The 23,835-nt window shown below is 40.0% G+C and overlaps 1 protein-coding gene across 1 annotated transcript in view; it reads right to left on the bottom strand.

The window, feature by feature from the left end:
* Nucleotides 1-6,181: 6,181 nt before the first annotated feature.
* LOC124262271 overlaps nucleotides 6,182-23,835 on the bottom strand; it is a 33,235-nt gene continuing 15,581 nt past the window's right edge. The window contains 16 exon segments of the mRNA XM_046696756.1: nucleotides 6,182-6,500; nucleotides 6,976-7,062; nucleotides 9,148-9,341; nucleotides 10,542-10,619; nucleotides 11,745-11,825; nucleotides 11,939-12,114; nucleotides 12,640-12,798; nucleotides 15,037-15,190; nucleotides 16,854-16,974; nucleotides 17,258-17,357; nucleotides 17,834-17,944; nucleotides 19,219-19,389; nucleotides 19,392-19,463; nucleotides 21,788-21,864; nucleotides 22,161-22,287; nucleotides 23,384-23,488. Of these exon segments, the coding sequence (XP_046552712.1) occupies nucleotides 6,280-6,500; nucleotides 6,976-7,062; nucleotides 9,148-9,341; nucleotides 10,542-10,619; nucleotides 11,745-11,825; nucleotides 11,939-12,114; nucleotides 12,640-12,798; nucleotides 15,037-15,190; nucleotides 16,854-16,974; nucleotides 17,258-17,357; nucleotides 17,834-17,944; nucleotides 19,219-19,389; nucleotides 19,392-19,463; nucleotides 21,788-21,864; nucleotides 22,161-22,287; nucleotides 23,384-23,488 (2,034 nt within the window). The 3' untranslated portion in view covers nucleotides 6,182-6,279.

Below are 23,835 nucleotides of genomic sequence, written 5' to 3'. Positions count from 1 at the left end.
CATGTACAATGTGAGTGGAACCCCCAAAAAAAAAAAAAAAAAAAATAAAATATGTACAAGTCAGTGACACCCCAGCCCCCTGCATGTCATGTACAAAATCAATGACCCCCCTCCCTCTTCCCATATTTTTTAAGCATAATTTTTATATATTTTTGTGTGCAAAATTGCTGACCCCTAGTTATATGTACAAAATTGATGACCTCCCCATAAATAAATGGGTGACACCCCCTACCCCACCCTTAAAGTCACCATATCCATTCTAGTGGGTTTCTTAGACGTGCATCATCTCCGATCTTTCTCCTCCATCAATCAGATATGCTGTGATACAACGGAAATACTGTTCAAAACAGTGATTACCATAACCAAGCTTGCAGCCGTGAATCGGGTAACCCCACATTTTCAATATGTTATGAAACAAATTCCTGGTATTATATTGACATCTGGCACACACAGCTTGTGTAGAATGTGGTGAGGGTCGGGAGAGTGTATTTCATGGCAAGACGTGGTAGTGTGACTCTGTGATGGGACTATTCAGTGACTGGAGTCTAATCTTGTGACGGTGTAATCCAACACCGTGAGACCTGGTTAGCACTACATCAGGGTATGTAATCTTCACGGTCCAGTGACAGCGCTGAGGTCTCCTATCAGAACCCTTGTCTCAAACTGCAGATAGCTGGATATATCTGAGGGTGTCTGATTCGTGAGTTAACATGGTCTCACTGAACACATGTAAATGTCTCCGATTAACACTGCCGATTGTTCCATAAGAACTAAGAGTAAGTATGTACCTTTTCATCTTTATACTTCCTGTGTCTCAGTTGCTCTGTGTTGTTGAGGAGGCACAGAGCTCCAGGTAGGACATGGTTTATTCTCACGATGATGGTGTGTATTTATTACCCTGAATTTAAGTACCAACTACTCAAAAGTGTCAGTTCATTTTGGTCACGATCTTGTACCAGACAATGAAGGTAGGTATGGTTCAAGGCAAGAAGATGGAGGACCGCAGGTGATGCGAGGATGAGAAATTAGGTTTATCATTTGTCTCAATTTTAATAATTCCAGAATATTTAGACATTTTCAAAAGTATCCCTTATTTAACTGTTTGACAATTCTACAGTTTCACACAATGTACATACAAAATATCCCTTAATGAAAAACTATGTACGCATGTGTTCAACCCTGTCATAAGAAAGTCAGTTCTGATGAAGCAACTGCCATTGTCGTTTTGTAAGACTGAGGTAAGAACTTCTGTATAATTTGCTAACATGCTTATGTTCTCTTGATACAATTCCTGTCTTCAAATGGACTGAATACCAGAATTCTTCAGTCAGAGCATAAGTCTGATTACTAATCATTGCAGTAATGAGAACAATGAAAATGCAAATCTTGTCTTTACCAAAGAGAAGACATTTTTGTGTTTTCACTGTTAGCTCAGTTGTCTTTTGACTACAAGAGTTGCCATGCTGTTGTTCCCAACTCCTGCTTCCAGCAGTTTACCTTCTTTCTGTGGACGGATTCAAGAATAACCAGGTATTGCAAAATTGTACTAGATCAGCAGAGTAATATATAAGATTGACTTTCAAGGACGGCACTGTTTCCAAGCCTGGCACCTCTCAACAGGGATGATGAGCCCAGTGTGAGACTGTTTAGACAAGGTAATGCTTATAGTGTCTACATCAGGACCAATTGGAGGATGAACAGCAGCTAATGGTTTGTGTTGAGGGTGGCCGATTATTTCTCACCGTGCATGTCATTTGATGCAGTTTTCTATTTAATGGTCATTTCTTAAACTCAAGATGAAGCAAAGCCTTGGTGTCTATTGTAATTAGTAAATTTTGTCAGTTTGTCATGGGAATTGTAGAACTTTGTTAGTTTCCAAGGTGACTCGTCACTCCAACACCAGCTTGACCAAATATTCTTGGAAGCCGGATTCAGCAAGACAAGGACAGGGAATGCCATCATAGATGTGGATGTTTTTCCAGCAGACGGCTTCATGCTTTACAACAAATCCTGCTGCTGCTTTGAGGGATGCGATGTTGACTTTGTTTCTGTCGTTATGCTGACTCAGCAAGAACATGACCGTGGCCTTTTAATGGCCTTGACCAACACAAACATGGCACTTTTCATTCATATTGCTGCCTCTGAAATGCACTTTTATTGTGGGAATGCACTTTGTTTACATGGGTACAAGGGATGTTGAATGCTTTGCTTCATCAGATTTTAGGAAGTGACTTTTTTAACCTTCATTTTTCCATTGTATATTAGAACATTGTCAATGTTACATGTGTAAATCGTTTTAGAAATATGCATATCTTTTGTATTTTGTTATGTTTCCCTTTTGCTTGTAGTCATTGTTTGCTCTGTACAAAAGTCATCTCTTGATCATAAAATATTAAAAATAAAGATCAGTGTTTTGGTTTTTACTGCAGGCACTTTGTATAGTAGTCTCAACAGAGGCCCAGATAAGCTGCGTATCCTGGTAAAATACGCATAGAATTACGCATTGAAAAATAATTGTTGCGTACCAATTACGCATTTAAAATGTTAGATACGCAGAAAGTTTACAACAAATGCGTACGGAATATATTTATAAAAATCGCTTGCGTAATGAAAAAGACATCGATTGTTAGTATAGGGCAAGTGTTGTACTGTCAGTATAGGATGAGTGATTTTTTTATGAAATCATTTCCATTATATTTAAGTTGGTTTTGATTAGGTATGACATAAGGCAGAACATACCTGCTTAGTAAACTTACTCAATGACATATACTTAGTTGAGTAAAATGACTGAAATACCCACATACTTGAAAGCAGTGGGTAACGGAAAATGAAATACCCACTTAACATTCATAATACCCACTCCAAAAAATACAGTGGGTACAGTACCAACATGAGCTAAATCTTATCTGGAGCTCTGGTCTCAAAATGTGCTTCCAGAAATCTTTGGATTCCTCTAGTATGTTGTAGTGGTCATAAGAAGAATCTAGGATTGGAATCTTGTGGTGGGGCCTCTGTCACTTTGCTTGTTGAATGTAAGGGTGAGATCCTTGTGACTTATCTCCTTGGTTGTGTGTACAACTCACAAATCAGGCAAAAATATAATAACCTTGTTGTTGAATGGGTGACTTTGTTTCTAGTCCTAATTGGCAGCTTGGGTTGTATACTCCCAAAGGAGCTGAGAATGAAATTTGAGTAGAATCGGATCAGTTGGCTAGCGTAATTATGTAGTTGCTGTACTGTGTGGACTTGGCACTTACTGTGTTATTGTGTCAAGGTTGCCTGCACACTAATTCAAAATTAAGTGTGAAGTCTCCGAGGCAGGTCATTTTCAGAGTAAAACCTAAATGTATTGCAGTGTAATAGTCCAATTCTGCAGATGAACAAATAAAAAAGATGCTCTTGGCAAAAGACCGAGTTTATTACTAAGAGGAAGATTGAGGGTGCGTTTAAGGCACTCTTGGAAAGGTATAACAGATATGAACTCAAGGAAGAGGAGACATCAGTTCAACCATTTACAAATCTTTATGGTGGATGATGTGCATCAGGGCAATTCAGTTTTCCACTCGTCACAGACAGTTGTGTGATGAACAGGACATTTCTAAGAAAATCCACTCACATAATATCGACTTCTACGTCACACCAGCTAGGAACAACAGTGGTTATAGGGAAGAGAGGGGTAAGCTGTGTAAAGGTAAGTTGTAGCTGTTGTAGATATTCACTCTGAACAAATTATCAATTACACAGGATAATTAATTTTTGTCAAAGTATTTAATTATAATTCATGCTTCAATTTAAAAAAATTGTTTTTGAAGACACATTATACAGATTCAGTGGACTTCATGGAAATATTGAAATCCTGGTTATGGTAAAATATTTTGGCATCTGATGGACCAATAACATAAGTGTAGGTATGAAAATGTTACCAGTGCTTGGTATTGTTTTAGATTACACTCCAACCAAGTGTCTCTGTAATCTTCACATACTGCACCTGTTTCACCCTGTGTTCAGTCAAATGCCATCGAAGGTCTAGAAATAGTTTTTGATAGACTTTAATATTTTTAGGTTAGCAGGCATTTTGTGGAAAGTCCAGGTCAGTTATAGAATAATACTAGAAACCGATCAAGAAACAATCCAAGAAAATACTATTACTAACGCTTATTTTAAAACTGAACATTACATTATTTTAGTCAGAATACAACCTTCTAAAAACATGCATAATCTTTGGTATAGAAGTAATACATAACTCAAAATTTGGCAAGAAGGAATGATGTATGTATTTGAGCTTGTATACACTGCCCTGTTTCAATATATAATTAAAATATGTATAATATCAATACTATTTCATCGTAATAAATATATTCTATATATCACAATAAATATGTCTATAATTTATCAAATATTCAAAGATTATTTATATATATTCACACACACATTGAGCAAAGCATGAGTTTACATATTAATAATATACAGGTGCTTACAAAACATACAGGCATTGGGTAAACTACTCAATATTTGATGAGGATCACACCTATGACTAAAGATGACTTGATCCTTAGCAAAAATTGAGTTGCATATAAACAATGCTGGATATATGCGTCAAGCACACCGATGAAGAGATCTCGTACAGAATCCAGAGATGTTGGCAGTGGGATACATACATAGTGCCTGACATACCCTGTCATAGTATTGACTTTGGACAAAACTTAACATGAAGTACAGGGCCTTGTTCCACAAAGTGAGGGCGGTGGGGTAGTCTAGTGGTTAAAGCGTTGGCTCGTCACGCTGAAGACCTGGGTTCGAATCCCCACATGGGTACAATGAGTGAAGCCCATTTCTGGTGTCCCCCACCGTGATATTGCTGGAATAGTGCTAAAAGCGGCGTAAAACCAAACACAGTCAGTCAGTCAGTCCACAAAGTGATCTTAGTGCTAATGTGATGGTAACTCCCATCCTTTAACATTGGCCTACATTACTCATAGTACTAAGGTTGATTTGTTGAACAGGTCCCACGGCCCCACTCCAGCTTGTCTTTAAAGGAACTATGTCACACCACACTTCTTTAAAAATATATACATTTCTCTCAATACTAACTATCAACCCTCAGGGAAGCTACCACATAATTTATTCGAATTTGTTGGAATGAATTAATGCACCATGGCATCAAATCGTCTCAGCCCTCTACCGGCTGAACATTATTTCAAGCGAACCCCACAGAGTTATGTCCCTTGGAGCGCTCTTTACAGATATCCTACGCACAACTTGTGATTGAAACTAGTTCGGCAAACACCGACAACACAGCGTGTGACAGTTTTCGATGTATGGAGCAATTGTTTACACTCCATATTGCAAGTGTTCTCTGTTTGGAAGCTGTTCGCCTGGAAGTTTCAATTATCGATTTCAGGCAAGTCATAAGGGATAATAAGTCTTTTATTGCATCAATAGGAAGCTAAAGTGAGTGCATATGCCTCAAAATATATGATATAGGCCAAAATATTGTCAAAAATGTGTGACATTATGCCTTTAATCTAAGACTGTCACAAGTCGGTGCTAAACTATGGGACAGCCACAGCTCTGTGTTGGTTGTGTGGAACAGGGCCTTAGACATATCAAATCAGTCCATCAGTCCATCAGTCCAATATGGTAGTGCTGGTAGAATTATATAAACAAGCATATGATTATATAAACAAATGATTTCAGCTGTATAATACATGAGACATGTCGCCATATTGAGCAGAATAACCTGGTTGAGCCCTAAGCAGCCATTACTATGTAGATAGGGTAAAGCATTGTCAGCTGACCTGCTGTAACTTAACCGTTTCATACAACTATTCACAAAGGCCAATACTCTACTGTGAGAATATTTGAGAGACATTCATTCTTATTTCCAAACAGTCAAAATTTACAATATTTCCTAGGTGCCAGGTTTACATACACCATTTATTCCTGAGGACACTGGTGTGAAACTAGTTTCTCTGATTGTTTTGGATGGCAGGGTAGCATGGTATTGCCTCATCCTATGCAGGTTGTTTCGATTAACATGACAATAAAGGGTACATTAGGTGAAGTCCTTTCTGAAGAAGTGAGTTTTCTAAGAATTAAACCCCTGTCATGATATGCTAAAATATTCATATTCCCTCACCATGTCGTTTGTGATTTATGACAACTGTAACTATAGACCGCTCATGAACTGTAACTATAAGCTCATGAACACAGCCTCCTCGTCAGTCATTGATGCTTAAGTCTTGTAACCATGGTAACAGTATGAACCCCACATATCGTCTAGAAGGTGATGGCAGGCGTGATGGGAGGGAGAAGACTCCTCTGGGACCCGGCTGACGGGATGGAGACTTGGGACCGTGTCCAGGCTATGGGACTGCTGGACACTTGGGACATCAATGCTGCTGACCGGGCTAGGTCCTGGCGGGCCATCATGACTGGATTGGGTTTCACGCGTTTGGAGATCGCTCGGATCAGGTCCCTCGCATGTTTCAGACTGAAGGCTGCAAAAACATGATTGTGTAATTGACATTTGACATAGGAGAACAACTTCTTGATTCATCTTTCACAGGAGGGGTTGCATGGAAAAACTATCAAGCCATAGTTATACTGAATTTTTTTAACATCCCTTGCATTACAAGAAGTCTCCATTTCCGTTGTATTTAAGTGGCGAAACAATACACTTCATTATATTAATTTCTTACAAAAATAGTAATATACAGAAAAAATAGAGCTCTTAGAGCTTGGAAAAGAGTATGATCTCAAAACCAAGAACCATTTCCCAATGAAAATCAAACTGTGTTTCACTGAAGTGTCCGATAACCATTAATATTATAACCACTAAGTGTCCCACTTCACAGGATAATTACGTTTCTGTAACCGAGCACTGAATTGTTAACATGAGTTTTCTTCATACCAAAACTAGTGCGAAACATGAGAAATATGATGGACAATCAGACTTGAAAGCTCATGTCGTACCTTGAAGCCTTGCTCTGATATCGTCAGTGAAGTAGCCTGACTCGATCCACTCCTCAAAGTCTACAATGTTGTCAAATGCAGACAGACCTTCAACAGAAATAGCAGACAAATGTATATTAGACACATCAAGGAGATATTAAATATTAAAATATAGACTGTGCTAACATGGACAAACTGATGAAGTGGAGTGCAGATAAAGTCGCAGAAAAAGTTGAGATCATTTATATTCAAAGGTGGTGATTAAAGGTGTTAAAAATTGGATTTAAACTAAGTTCATTCTTTATCTAAATGCCATGATAAAATATTCTTCATTTTGTTCATGTCAAAAGGTACAGCTGACAGGATAACACTCCATTCCTGCTTGGGCATTCAATCTTATTATTATTATTATTATAGGATATTTATATAGCGCACATATCCACGCACTAGTGCATGCTCAAGGCGCTGATATTTTTCCCCTCGATCATTGGATGTCAATCTCAACGGCACATCGCATTATCAATCTCAACTCCCTGGGGAGTATACAACTCTTGCAGCCACTAGGCGCACCGAGTTATTGTGGCTTTCTCATCCTAATGAGGTACCCATACTCAATCTTGGTGAGGTCTCGTCCTAAATACAGTGAAAGGAGAAGTTTGAGATGTAAATAACCCAACCTAAATGACCAAGTCTGAAGGTTTTTGTTAATTGTTTCTATCAAAACAGTCGGTGCTGAAAGGTTAGAATCTGCTGCCGAAAACTGTACAAGCTTGATGGTCATTTAGATGTTGGAAGGTAACATAAAAATGTACCGTTTATTACTCTAGATAAGCCAAATTGTGGGGACCAAAATAGTAGTCTGTAGAAGCAGTCTAAGTAAACTTAGGCTCAGTATTATTCGTTCCACTGCTATACTGAGTCTAACAAAACCTTGTGGAAGGTCGCGTCAGCTGACCTTTTCAATGGACCAATCATTCGCGAAAGCACAAATTGCTTAAAGGTGACATTTGACATACTTTTTAAACTTTACCTCGAGGCGATTCTGAATGCTTTTTCTTCAATACGATATCGCTTCCGAGTGAGTAAACTGTTGCTGAGAATAGCATTTTGTCAGTATTCAAGGATGTCAGCTTGCAGATATATTAGCTAATGATAGCCATGTCAACAGAAACCCAAAAGCATATATTCTACAGGTCATATATCTGTGTTTTATGCTGGTTTTCATTTGTTATGAGATCAGTGTTGGCGACGGGGAAGAGAAAATCCATTTTGTAAGTCCCCAAACCCTAAACAGTAGCCGGGTTTGTTTGCCATCTTTACGCTTGACTGGACAGTATAGCAAATGGACGCAACGACCTTCAAGGTTTTGAACAATACAAACTAAGTTGAACCTAAGACATCTGTAGAAGGGTCGGCTTATCTATGGGTTACACTTTGTCAAACTTTTTTCAGGGTAAGAAAACGACATGGTATCGCAGCATGAACAAACAAACAAACAAGAGAGACGACTTTGTCAGTTTGTCTTATCTATGAGATGCGGCTTATCTACGGTAGCTTATGGTATGGATTTACAACTTATTTATATTTACAACTTGATGTTCCTGGGCTACTTTTGCCTCTTTATCACGTGAATGAGGCAAGAAGTAGACCAGAAATGTGTTGTAAATATAAAGTAAAGTTGTAAATCCATACCATACGTTGTTAAATTGTACAAGCCTTTTGAAAAAGTGACTTAGCTGAAGGCAGAGTTGACAAGAAGGTGAAAAAATGAGGATCTGCCAGTGTTTCTATAATGAGCTTTCTAGACTGACAGTACTCTCACAACACTTCAGATTTGAGGCTAAAGCTAAGTCTGAAGACAGTTTATTTTTTAATTCAAAATTAGAAGTGGTGTTGCTCTCATGTCATGACAACAGTATTCCAGCTGAAGAAAGATCTCATTTGAAACTGCTGAAGTAGGGATATCATTTTTTTGATTTCACAATTCATACTAAATGTGTTAATAATGGTCTTCTATAAAAAATGAAGGGATGTCAGGTTTCCATTTGATTTCCAACAAGGGTCCTGTATGTGAAGCTAATTTCTGATGTCCCCCACCATTATATAGCTGGAATATTACCAAAACACCCACTCCTGACAGTTTGTGATGTGCAACCATAAGTGTCTGTAGGTCTTGGGGACAGGAAGACATACCTTGTATATTTTTCTGCCTGACGTTGGCTCCCTGGCCAATGAGAACACAGGCAGCAAACTGGTTGTTGCCTTGTGTTGCAAAGAACAGCGGCGTACTGCCTTCATAGTTGGTGTTGTCAACATCAGCACCGAATGACAGCAACATCTCGAGGACATCAGTTGGACCAGACAGACTCGCAGCGTAGTGCAGCGCACTGGGGTGAGAAGATGAATAGAGGTTATTCGCCATGAATGTTTTAATGTAGTAAATATCATGTATTGCTGTTATGCATGCCTTTGTCACTCTTGAAATAATAAAAGTTTAAGACATATTGCTATTCACTATAGTAACATTAAACACTGCGTAGGAATACAAAGTGAACTGCCCCATTTATGATATGGTGCCAAACATTTTGCATCCACATGCTTCCACATCAGGAAACCAACATCTAATCATGTAAGGAACTTCATGTAATACTCGGCGCTGTGGGGTAGCCCAGTGGTTAAAGCGTTCGCTTGTCATGCCGAAGGCCCGGGTTTGAATCCCCACATGGGTACAATGTGTGAAGCCCATTTCTGGTGTCCCCCGCTGTGATATTGCTGGAAGATTGCTAAAAGTGGCGTAAAACCATACGCAGTCAGTCAGTCTTGTAATACTCTCTGAAGATCTAAACACACATCTAAGTACAGAGGTTACAAAAAGTAGTTCCTGCAAGACCTGACTGCGCACAAACTAACACTGCAACATGCAACACCAATTCCCTAAAAGTTTTGCTTGACTGACTGACTGACTGACTGAGTTTGGTTTTACGCTTTTAGCAATATTCCAGCAACATCATGGCGGGGACACCAGAAATGGGCTTCACACATAGTACCCATGTGGGGATTCAAACCGGGTCTTGAGATGGCGTGCCAACGCTTTTAACCACTAGGCTAACCACTTGGCTGCCCACCGCCCCAGTTTTGCTTGAAGTAAAGGGTGTTTGAATGAACAAAACAAGAAAAAACCTTTAAGGGAAATAATCAGTTGAATGAATAGATCCTATCTGAAACATTGTCTTATACATCACTTAAACAGAGAATATTGTTTTGTTTTTATCTCATCTCAAAAGCTATGATTCCACCAACAATCCATTTTGTCCAAACAATTTTTTAGTCTACTGGCATGACCTTGGCTCAAAGCATAATTTTTTTCTGTAGATTTTAGATTGATCATATTACCAGACATCTTATGTAATGAATACATGACACGTTTTATGGAAAACAACTTCTTATCTATTCTTATTCTGTAAAGAATAAAAAGTTGTTATCCATGTCATGTATTCATGTTCATCCAACTTCTAAATGCCTTCCAAAAGCTTCATCTTATGTCATGTATATTTCCTGTATTATGTTTCATGTTTGACCCCCCTCACCTGTTGCCCCCCGGATATCGAGGGTTGGGATCAGCACCACACTCCAGGAGAAACTTGACAGCATCAGCTCGGCTGTTACTGCAACAGAGGGATAAGTCTGTGTCACTATACAATATAGACAGACTTTATGGATAACAACTTCTTTATTTCGTGAGTGTGACGTTTCAATACAGATTCTTGTACCGTTGTCAAGTAGGTAGTTGTTTAACTATAGGAGCAGTGTTTATAGAATGCACTGTTATAATCATTGAGGTCATCATCAACAAGTAACTCCAAACTTCCTGACACACAGTATCACATGACACAATCAAAATATTATCACATTTATCATTATAATTTTAAACAATTTGGTTTTATACAGCTTTCAGTATAATTTTATGAAATCAACAGAATTTGGAATTGTATTATTTTATCAGCTAAAAGTGGAATTGAAACCCATGATCAGTGTATCCTTGCATGACCAGGGGACACAACTCCAAGGACTCATTTGGCCTCCTGATAAGTATTACCAGACTATAATTTACAGCCTTTATAAAACAAAAATTGTATGGGTGTTACATCAGTATTCCCTGAAAAAAACCACATAAGTCAATTGATCTATTAAGTTATGAAAGGGTATGCCAGTGGCTGTGGTTGTCCATCAGTCACAGAAATCTGGGATTCATTAATGATCTGGGTGCTGTTGTATAAAACAACCTTAGCGCTAAGGCTACCTTAAGCCTATGTTAAGGTATGGGAGTTACGGTCACCTTAGTGCTAAGATCGCTTTGTACAACGGCACTCTGGGTGCTGTTGTATAAAACAACCTTAGTGCTACAACAACCGTAAGTCTATGTTAAGGTATGGGAGTTACGATGACCTTAGCCCTAAGATCGCTTTGTATAATGAAAACAAGTAGAGGACAAATTGTGTCTACCTCGAAATGATGTGCAGAAGGGCAAGAAATGAGGAAAAAATACCAGAGCCTTGAGCAAGCACTAGTTGCCTGGATATGTGCGCTATATAAATATCCTATAATAATAATAATAATAATAATAATAATATTATTAATAATAATAATAATAATAAATGACCTGGGCTATGATCTGGACTTACATGACAACCTCCGTGGCTGGGATAATCAATATTACTGCAGCTAATTAAATCAATGGGGAGACACTCTCAACATTGAGTTAGAATGACCTTCCCCTTCAACTGACTCACATTTTGATCTGTTCTGTCAAGATCCTCCTCATCAAGATGTCTGTCTCCTTTGCCTTGAACACGAAGCCACTTTCCAACAGCCTGAGGAAAACACATCACACAGTCAACAAAGGACTACAAGACAAGAAGGAACCAAACTTCTTAAATTCCTGATAGAACACTACTGCAATACCAGCACTCACTCACTCACTCACCAGTGAGCACACTCCACAAAGTCGTTGGCGATGGCAAGATGGAGGAGACTGGGGGGCTGCCTGTCCTCTTCACTGTTGAGAGTGTTGGTGATCTGTCCCGAGATGTCAAACTGAAGCAGCATCTGCATGGCATCGACACGTCCTTGCATAGCACAGCAGTGGATCGGCAGTAGACCCTGACCATAAAACACAAAATGTAACTAACGTTCTGTGATTGGAAGCACAAACAAACAAACAAACAAATAAATAAACGTTGTCATAAGTGAGTGGTGATTACACAATGCCATTTAGAAAGTGGTCAAATGTAACATATGTTATGTGGAAGTCACGGTGGCTGACTTTGTGTGTTGGCGATTAGGTGCCTGACTCAAATAAACAAAGTACTAGAATCTGTACTTTACTAAGAAAGTGTAATCCCGAATATAACACATATTACATAAGTGAGTGAGTTTAGCTTTACGCAGCTTTTAGCAATATTCCAGCAATATCACAGCATAGGGCATAAGAAATGGGCTTCACACATTGTACCCATGTGGGGAATCAAACCCGGGTCTTCAGCATGATGAGCAAATGCTTTAACCACTAGGCTACACCACCGCCCCTTTGTAGTAAGACACACGGGGCAATATGGTAGTATTAAAATTATCAACACTCTTGAAGACAAACCAGTGGTTCAGACAGAGAGTGTTCCATCAACTCACCCTGTTGTTTCTTTTGATCTGATTGGCTTCCTTGGTGAGCAGAGTCTCAATACAGCCGAGCTCCGTGGGCTTCTCGGACTCTCCATAACACTTGACATGCAGCGGCGTGTTGCCCTCCGCATCCTCGGCGTTAATGATAGCTCCGTGCTCCAGCAGCAGCTGCAAGATACCATGACAGGATCACACATCCTCCTCTCTACCATTCTACCCTATACCCTCATTGTGTGTCACAGAGATCATTATAAAACAAGTGTTTGCCACTGATATGGCAATGTCCCCCACCACTAAAGAATGGAATATCTATATTTACTACTTTTTATTTTTTGGTCACATACAAGATGCCTGAAATGACTGGTGTCTGCATAATCACCCAATGTAGGCTGTCAACATACTTGAAAACATTGGGTGCAATGTTTTATGAGATATCGCCTTTAAAAAGTGGTCAAAGTATCGTGGTGACCTTGAAGATAAGGTCAAGGTCACCCAAATAAAGTGGTGTCTGTGTAATACCCCAATGTAAACTGTCACCAAATTTGAAGACATTGGGTACAACAGTTCATGAGATATCGCGTTAACAAGAGTTAAGTGTGAAAAGTGTCGTGGGGACCTTGAAGATAAGGTCAAGGTCACCCAAAATCAACTGGTGTCTGCGTAATCCCCCAATGTATGCTGTCACCAACTTTGAAGACATTGGGTACAACAGTCCATGAGATGCTGTGTTAAGAAGAGTTTGAAAAGTGTACGGACGTACGGACGCCGCTGAATACATAGTCCCCCGTTCCGCGTTTCAGCTGGGAAAAAACAAACCTTTCTCACAATTTAATTGTCATATGGTTTGAAACACATTATCAAATTATAACATAGAGCAACTATTTTTCTGAAAATGAATGAGTGAGTTCGGTTTCGACAGTGTTCCAGTTATGTCATGGCATGTCAGCATGAGTGAGTGAGTGAGTTTAGCTATACACAGCTTTAGCAATATTCCTGCAACATCACGGCAGGGGACACCAGAAATGGGCTTCACACATTGTACCCATGTGGGGAATCTAACCCAGGTCTTTGGCGTGACGAGCAAACGCCTTAACCACTAGGCTACCTCACTGCCCCTACAGGAAAGCGTGACGCAGACACCACTGAGCACAGGTGGGTGCTGGCAAACCTGGGACCATAATTAGTGTGAGCTGGGATTCAAACCCACAATCATGAGTTGGCATGACCAAGGGATGTCTGTACATCACCTGATTCCAATTGCCTCCTTTTTTTCGAAAGAGTTATACTTCTTATGTAGTGGAGATATGTTTGTAGTGAGTTAAGGATGCTTATGTCATATACCATCTCTACCATGTGGATCTGATAATAGTCAAAGGCTGACTGCAGTGATAATGACAAATAAGTTCAGCCCGTGAAGGTCTGGGTTAGAATGTGCCTTCAGTAACCCATGCTTGTTGTAAGAGGTGACTAACAGGATCGATATGTCATGAGTTCCCAATTGCGCAGATCGATGGTCTGGTCCAGACTTGATTATTTGCAGACCACCGCCACATAGCGGGAATATTGCTGAGTGCTGCGTAAAACTAAACTCACTCAGTCACTCAAACAAGTTCATATATAATCCTCAATTTAGTTGACATATACAAGAACCATGGGTGCTTTGTCTTTTCTGCTGCATTTAGAAGATGAATATCAGAAACTCCATAATACTTTTTTATTAATTACTATCTTCTCTAGGAACGATCAACAACTAAACACAATAGAAATTAATGACAGCAACTGGTTTATGTTTAAAACATTTGCTACTCAGCCCCTGTTTCACGTTCAACAGTTAGTAACCATGGTAACACTGGTCCTGTAGTACTGATAGGGCTGGGACGGGTAGGAAAAAATGGAATCGAGTACCCGCATGTACTTACCCAAATCGGAATTGAGTACCCGGAAATGTAAGGAAAACAGCTCTTCTGTCAACTTTCTGAATATTCAATCACGATTTGACAGAGGTTATTATAGAAAACTTATATGGGTGGCAATAAGACATTAAAAATAATCTCAAGCTATATCATTTATGTCTGTTTGACCAATATAAAGAGTAACACCATTGCTTACATTGCTCGTTAAAATACACTTTTCGTTCCTACTGTTACTGTAACTTGACTACTCACTGCACATGCGCAGATAAATTACAGTCGTTAATAATAACCTCCATTAATCGGACAATACCAATGATGTAAATGTGTGTTACGTCGATAATGAAAAAGACAAGTTATTATCTGCCCTTGTCATTACAGAGTTCTCTCCTTTCCGGGTACACAATTCCTAGAAATAGGACTCGATTCCAGCTGTACCCGACCCGGATTCGAGTACCTGAGTACCCGTTCCAGCCCTAAGTACTGATGGACTCACCTGTATGGTGTCCTGGTCCTTGGCACGGTGGAGGGGCGTGGCACCCTTGTAGTCATGGAGATTGATGTCCACACGTTGCTGCAGCAGCTCCTTCACTGCAACCAGATGGCCGTAGTATGCAGCGGTGTGCAGCAGTGTGCTGCCATTGATGCACCTGAACAGGAAGTGACATCATCAAACAATCTATGTTGATACAGTGCATCACACTTGTCTCACATCAAGCCATGGAGACATCTATCAAAGAAAAGTTACTGATTATTTCACAGTATGAGCGTACACCATGTGGGAATGAGGCAGTTCGTATTCCCCATTTATAAAATAAACGATAAGTCATAAGAATTATGTCTGAACATTTAATACACCAAAACTGAAACAAAAGAATAAACCCAAGGACAAATCCCCACACTGCACATTCACCGATAGTGTGAATGATAAGTAAACGTCTGTATAAATGTCTTCCAGATAATGGAAGCAATCTAATTAGCAATTTGTATCTCCAGGCTGGAGCTCTATATGGACGACACTGTCCCTCAGCAATATGTCTAACAATACCGCCGATGTTCAACTGATTAACGCTGTTGTCAGCTATGACCACGAAAATGCACGAGATTTTAAAACGAAAATGCGGCACGCTATTTAAGCTAAAAATGAGATTTTAAAATCCCCGTGCATTGAGCATAGCTATATGGGTACCGGGTGAGATGGTTGTGATGTGGTTATATGACCCAAGCTAAAAATGAAAACATCTATTTCCTTCTGTTCACCATGTGTGTTCTGAATATGTTATATCAGACAGCCGGATGAGATGTTTTCTATATGGGCACCGGGCGATGAGATATTGTGATGTGGGCTATATGGGTACCCGGCAGATGAGATGGCCTATCAGGGGATGAGATGGTTGTGATGAGATGGTTATATGGGTACCCCCAGGCGGATGAGATGGTTGTGATGTGGTTATATGGGTACCCGGGCGGATGAGATGGAAAGGTGACATTTAACATTCTAGTTCCTCGCAAGCAGCATGTTGTATGTTCCCCAGGAAGCAGAAAATGTGCACATGGATCCACTGCCCATCACTTGTCACGCCAAAGACCCGGGTTCGATTCCCCACATGGTACAATGTGTGAAAATCCGTTTCTGGTATCCCCCACCGCGATATTGCTGGAATATTACTAAAGGTGGCGTAATACTAAACTCACTCACTCACTCATTACCCAGGGTAATAATAACGCAGTGCACAACACAAGCAGACTACAAATGTTTAATTCTGAGGACCTAAATATTTGCTGGCATAAAATCATTTGGGTTAGTAAGGATAAAACAATTACATAAAATGTGAAGGTGGTGGGTCATAGGGGGGTCAGATATTAAAAATATGATACAGTCCTAAGCCCGAGGTCTCCATCAAATGCCGCCCACATCTCCCATTACCATCACTGATAACTGACCGCTTAAAGGAAACAATGAGATGTTATCTTCTGATGGGGTTGACAACAAGACCTTGTCCAGAAAGTGACGATATTTGACCTTGGCCTTTGACAAGACATAGCCTGCATCATGTCAAACTATGTGAGTCCAACAACAACGCTAATATTGCAATTGTTAAGGTTAGCACCAGCAAGAAAGCCTAATGGAGTATGGTTTCCAGCAATATGTAGGTGAAAGCGACTCCACCATGACACCACTTGACAACAAAACATCATTTGCATGGTCCAATGAGGGCTGATCGGATGTAGACCCTGGCCTAATTAGAGATTACACAGCTGATGTGTCAGAGCTAAGGGGAGATACATCCACGCTATATGACCTCCACTCACCTGCTGGTGAGGCTGACAAACTCCCTCTCTCCAGTCACATGTTGTTTAATAGCCTCGTCCAGCGCCTGTACGTCCCCGTTCATGATCTTCGGAACCACGGTGGAGTAGTGGTCGTACAGTCCTGTGAATGGGGTGTGAACAGGAGTTATACTTCCAGAAACATTACTAAATGAGATGACTGTCGTGCTGGCTTTACAAGAGTCAGAGGTATGTATGTACATGTTCACGTTTTAGGATAGTTAATTGGAAGAACACCTTGAAGTATAAAACATTAACGTTTCTTGAACATGCCAATTGCAGTGATTCCCAGAGATGATGGGTCAGTTATCTCATTAAAACCAATTTCAGCCAGTTTTCATGAAGTCAGGCTTAGTAAGAGATTTCCTGGGCCTTCCTACACTCACCTATAAGGAATTTCCTGAAGTCATCATTCTTGGCACATTCCAGCGGACTCTGAGCGCGGCTGTTCTTACAGTGGACGTCACAGCCCCACTCAATCAGCAGCTGCAACATCACACACAGTGACAAGTGAGTAAGTGAGTGGGTGGGTGCACAAGTGAATGGTTTTGTTGTTCGTTTGTTTGTTCGTCGTGTATTCATTCATCCATCCATCTGTTCGTCCGTGCATTTCATTCATTCATCCATCCATCTGTTCGTCATCCATCCATTCATTCGTTCGCCTGTTCATTCATTCATTCATCTGTTCGTCCATGCATTTATTCATTAGTGAGTCAGTTCATGAGTGAGTTTGTAAGTTCGTTCATTCTTGATTGAGTTTGTGAGTGGCCATGTGAGGCATTATTCCTGATACTTGACTCACAGAGCAGAAACAGAAAACAATATTTTCACAATTACCTGTTCTACTGTCAGACGTGACAAGACATTCTGTTGAGCCTTTAACCAGATTCTAATTCAGAATCCTAATTTCTGTCTCAAAACCTAGTATATGCCCCCTGTGAAACCTCCTAGAAAACACTTACATTGGAGATTTTCCTGTGCAAGCCCTCGATGGCCGAGTTGAGGGGTGTGCAGCGGAAGTTGTTCTTGGCATCGATATTGGCGCCACTCTCCAGGAGGAGATACACAATGTCCTGAAACAGGTGGATACACTTGTAGTAATAAATCTCACCTCAACATGGCAGGGTTCTCTTGCACCAAGTGGTCTTAGCACTAGAACAGTCATAACTCTGTTACTTTAACACACACTTATAATAATCTCAGGGCGTGGGGTAGCCTAATGGTTAAAGCGTCGGTTCGTCACGCTGACGACCTGGGTTCGAATCCCACATGGGCACAATGTGTGAAGCCCATTTAAGGTGTCCCCTGCCTTGACATTGCTGGAATATTGCTAAAAGCTGCATAAAACCCAACTCACTCACTCACTCACTATAATTATCACAATGCTAAGACCACTTTGTCAGGAGTATGTCACAAGAAATTGTAAGGTGTATCATAATGTTTAGTTCTATTGTTGTATTAAGTATTCAGTACTCAAAGTTAAAATTCTCAAATTTATTAAATACTAGAACTACACTTTGTTCATTTGAAATCTGTTATCTTGACATTCTGTCATAGTTTAAGGGCCCTGTTCTGCAAAGCATTCTGTGTGCAACAATAATCGCAAGTTAATGTTAAAGTATGGGGTTGCAAATAACTTAGCACATCTGGTCTGATGTCTGTGGTATCAGGGTCCCATTCCACAAAACGATCGTAGTGTTACGATGATCGTAACTCCCATGCTTTTAACATAGACACGACTGGTCGAGCCTGTAAGCGTTAACTCCCATACTTTAACATAGACTTACGACATGAGCATATGATCGTCTCCCATAGTTTAACATAGACATAGGTTTACGACTGTCGTGAGTGCTCACGATCGACTTCACGACTTTGAGGATGGGGACCCAGGACACTAACAATAGTAGTAACAGGACACCACAATATTGCAATGGTCCATACAGATCAAAGATACAAGGTTTCACTGTTGGTTTCCTACTGTTGGCAATGTGAATAATGAAATCTTGTTAATAACATAAAACCTTAGATTTAAACCCTACTTCTTGACCATGAAATAGGTACTTTCTACACACTCCTATTAAATTACACTTGATGCTATAAAATCCTTTTCTCTAGTGCTGATATAAAGAATCTACCTGAGCTCGTCATAACCCAATTGCATAGATTGATGCTCATGCTGTTGATCACTGGACTATCTGGTCCAGATTTGATTATTTACAGACCGTCGCCATAGAGCTGGAATATTGCTGGATGTGGCGTTAACAAACAAACCTAACCTCGATTATTTTAATATTTGACTTTGAATGTCATGGTACTGAACTAAAGATTTTGAAGTAATCATACTTACATAATGGCCATTCCGACTGGCCCAGTGAAGAGCTGTGTTCCCAGTCTTTGGTTCCCTACAGTTGATGAAGGAAGGGGTTCCCTTGAAGAACGAGATCATCTTCTCCACAATGATGTACTCATTATCCTTGGCAGCTCGGATGAACATCCTCTGCCAGGCGATGGTGTTCCCCCGGGGAACACTTGGTACAGGAACACTGTTCCCGCTTTCAGCTGCTTGTTGCGACTTGGGGCCTCCAGGTAAAACTGGAACACAGCAGACGACATCACTAAAGACTGTCACAGAGGGTGTAGTGGGGATTCTTGAACTACATACTTGGGAAATAGTTACTTGAATCATTAGAACTCAACATGCAGATCACACTTTACCAGTACTTCTGTTGTGATAAGAAATATGGTCACACTTCAGACGGTCCACATCCAATTTCTATCACTAAATTCCATTTTAAACACAGAAATTCTACAAAATTAAGCATGCCTGTTTCTATTAATGGACTTCAGTGGTTACTTGTGACACCAGTTTTCATGATGTGGGACACTAAAACCATGTGGCTCACAGTCATCACAACTAACTAGGAGGACTGACAGACTGAGTTTGGTTTTACGCCGCTTTTAGCAATATTCCAGCAATATCACGGCGGGGGACACCGTAATGGGCTTAACACAGTGTGCCCATGTGGGGAATCGAACCCGGGTCTTCGGCGTGACGAGCCAACGCTTTAACCACTAGGCTACCCCACCGCCCCTAACTAGGAGGAAAACACATGGCATCCCTGAATACCCTCTGGGAATGACAAGCATTCAACCAGCATTATAAGTATGTCTTCTGGTACATTTTCAGACTCCTCCTAAGCAGGGTTTTACATGACGCGTGATTCCTGCGTATTTGACGCAACAATTCTGTAAACGACTCTCAAAATATTACCATACGAGTCAAGCTTGATGCAAGTTTTATGGGGGCCCTCACAATTCAGTTCAATAAAATCGATTTGATAAGCAAAAAATGATATTGTTCGATGATAGTTTGACTTTTACAAAGCTGTCAGATTGTTCCAGAGAACTCAGAGGAGACAGTAATCCTGGCTGTTTGAACTGAACAATGCTGTAGTTGCATTTGGTGGTGTGACATACACAGTTACATACTGAGAATGGCTAACACAAAGATACTAAAATCTTCACGACTCCCAAATATTGAAAATGACTCCCAAAAACAAATATTGTGAGTCACCATGACTCCCATTTTAAAAAGTCTGTGTAAAACCCTGGTCCTAAGACAGATATTTTTAAAATCATGATGATTTAATCTGATGTTTTTCCCATGAAAAAGAGGGGCATAGTAAGCATTCTGTTGTGCTGGATTCACTGACTAACACCAGCACCAAATTCACACTTTACTGTAACAGCTGAAAGGTAATTCTGTGTGTGTTAACACTGAAGATTATCTGTGTATTTTGAGGGGTTCATTTAGAAGATAAAGCTACTCTGTTTTCAATTTTGCGGTCCTTTATCGTTGATTTAAGACCGCTAAATGTAATTTAAAAACCGAACATGTTAGCGTGAGGTTTTAAATTAAACATTTAGCGGTCTTAAATCAACGATAAAGGACCTAAAAATTGAAATCTTCATTCGAGCACGACTGATAAGCTTTTTAAAACCGAACTGTTTGGCATGCAAGAACACAAGGCGCGAAGGGGCCTTTTTCCTGGAAATCGCTTGGAATCTCCCCGTTGAAGGAAAGGTTGTGTAATAAACAAAATATGACATTTTCAACAACATAAATGCTATATTTCAGGAACCAGTATGCTTGTATTTGTAACAAGTAGCATACATAAATAAAAAAAATACAGTTTATACCGTGAGCAAGTACAATTATTTGATTTTTCTCAAGTGAATTATTGATCTCGCCTACTGTATGACAATTGACTCGCCCAAATTCAAGCCGTGAACTCGCTAGGTTTAGTCACCGCTAACTTTATTCATGGAAATAATTGTTGATAACCACCCTACTATTCCCAATTTGGAAAACACCTGACATGCCACGTTTTATGTGGGATACATGGACAGTGGAAGTGGAAGGACTGGGCATTATGGCCGGACGGACGGAGCGGTCAGGTTAGGACGTGTGGGGCGGATGTGTTGTCGATGTCAACACGTAGATCTGGACCCGATTTGAATATACTGGCTTTGCTGCTGACAGATTTTCCAGCTTTGTAGTTTCTTCACTGGGATTAGGGTCAAGAAATTCTTCTTCAAACCATTCGCTTTTTACTTCAAAAACACCAAAGATGCTGCCGAGATAGAAATTGCCGATGTCCGACATGTTTGTTTACAAACAATAGGGTCAACGAGTTCGTTGTATTCATTACGCGGTGAATCGGTCACTTTAATTAGCGGTCTTAAACAGACATTTAAGTACGGTTTTGATGAGCTCTCAGCCAATCAGAATCGAGTATCACACAATGTCGTGCTAGAATGAGTTATGAACTAAAACCACCAATGTGCAAATTGTAAGAGTGTGTGTAGAATCGGATCCACACTTTGGTCTTCAGACATTAAGTATGGTCTCGTACCTCATACTTGGGGTATTTGGCAGGATCAATCTCCACCACGTTGAGATCTGGAAGACGCAGGAACTTCTTGACAGACTCTGTAAAACACCATGGTGAGTCAAGGTGAGTCAAGGTAAAGGACAGGCAAGATCTGCTCAACACATGAAACTGGTCTTACCCTGTTTTCACTGGTGAAGTCCAAAATAAACTTCCAGTTGGCCATAACTGTAAATATGGTGAAACCTACCCTTCTTTCTACTGGTGAAGTCATCAATTAACTTCCCAAGTGAAGTGTTGACCCAGCCCTGTCTTTACTATTGAGTCTCGACCTACCTTTGTCTTTATTGTGAAGTCCCGACCAACCCTAGTTTTTACTGCTGAAGAATAGACCTACCCTTGTTTTTACTGGTGAAGTCATCAATAAAGTCTCCAGTCTCCTTATTTCTGAGCACCAGTCTGCGCCCCTCAGTGAGCAGCTCCTTCTGTTCAATCATGTAGAACCCAGAACCATTCGTGAGAGTCTGGGGAAACAAATACATACACTTCATAAGACAGCAACATTATTTTAATCCTTGTCCTAGATCTTACAACAAACACTTTGTGTATCGTGTATGGCAGAAAAACAGAACCCTCAAGATTATCAAATTCTGAAAAAATATATATACATACTGAAGGAGAAAAATAAGGGATCACATGAAAGCACAAGTGTTCCTTTATTTGTTTGGTTTCTTCATGTCAGATAACGCTATGTGATACAGCTATGTGATACAACGCTATGTGATACAACGCTTGTGAAGAAACCTGGAAAAAATAAAAGGAACACTTGTGCTTTCATTGATCCCTTATTTTGTTCCCTCAGTATATAATGTCCAGTTAAACAACTTCATTGGGAGAGTTCTGGTATTTATCTATACACAAACAATGTAGAGTAGCACTTTGTCTCAACACTTTAAAGTAGATGTGTACCACAAAGCATAGTAATGTTAAACACTATGCAATATTGAAGTAGTCACTGAGGAGTGTAAAGTATTCCACTGGATATTAAATGTTGTGAAATATTGGATCGAGAAACTGATGTTCATAAGCATATGACGTAACAGACTTATACATTTAAATATGTTTAGATTCGAGATGTCACTCTCCAGGAAATGGTCGAGAAAACATTCATGGGAAAACCCTTCTCATGGAATTCCTTTGCCTTCCATGTATTCTATTTATAACTTGCTTAAGTCATAGGCAAAAAGATAAAATACATGTAATCTGGTGTTATTTGCTGTCGAAAGTGTTATGGTAAGTCATCTGTAAGAAAAGCCTAGTTCTCAGACCCACAGGGCAAGGTGAGTTCTGAACTCTGGAACTCTGGATATGAGGAAACTGCCAATCAGCAGCCATCTTTGATTTACACAGAGTGAAGGTCAATTCTTTTATATAAAAGCTGTCTCAGTTATACTGTGACGATTTGATATTCTGGTAGTGGCCCTGACATTTAAAAAAAAAAAACAATCCACAAAAAACACATTATGGCACTGTATTCTGAGAGAATTTGAACATATGGTAGCTACAGAATAACTCTTGAAAACATATGAAGTAATCAGTCAGTTAGATCTGCAGTCTCACCAGGTTTATGACATAGGAGAGACAGAGGTCGTTGATGGTGATGTTGCGGGGGATGGTGAGCTTGTCAAAACGGTGCCGGATCTGTTCTCGAATCTCCTTGTGAATCTAAAATAGAAGAATATAAAGAATCAGGACAGCTACAAACAAATCACTACAGACACAGGCTCTGTAGCTCACCCGACTGGTTAAATAAAAATAATCGAGTCTGGACCAGACTATCCAGTGATCAACATCATGAGCATCGATCTACGCAATTGGGATATGATGACATGTGTCAACCTAGTCAGTGAGCCTGACAACCCGGTCTCGTTAGTCGCCTCTTTCAACAAGCATGTGTTGCTGAAGACCAATTCTAACCCGGATCTTCACAGGTAGACTGAGTCTATTACAGGAGGATAAAAAAAATATGTTTGACTAAAATTCCAAACACTAGGAAATACATGATACTAAAT

This window comes from Haliotis rubra, unplaced genomic scaffold (genome assembly GCF_003918875.1).
Source record: "Haliotis rubra isolate DU_JTF1 unplaced genomic scaffold, ASM391887v1 Scf83, whole genome shotgun sequence".
Classification (NCBI taxonomy): Eukaryota; Metazoa; Mollusca; class Gastropoda; order Lepetellida; family Haliotidae; genus Haliotis; species Haliotis rubra.
This window is presented reverse-complemented; position numbering and strand designations above follow the sequence as displayed.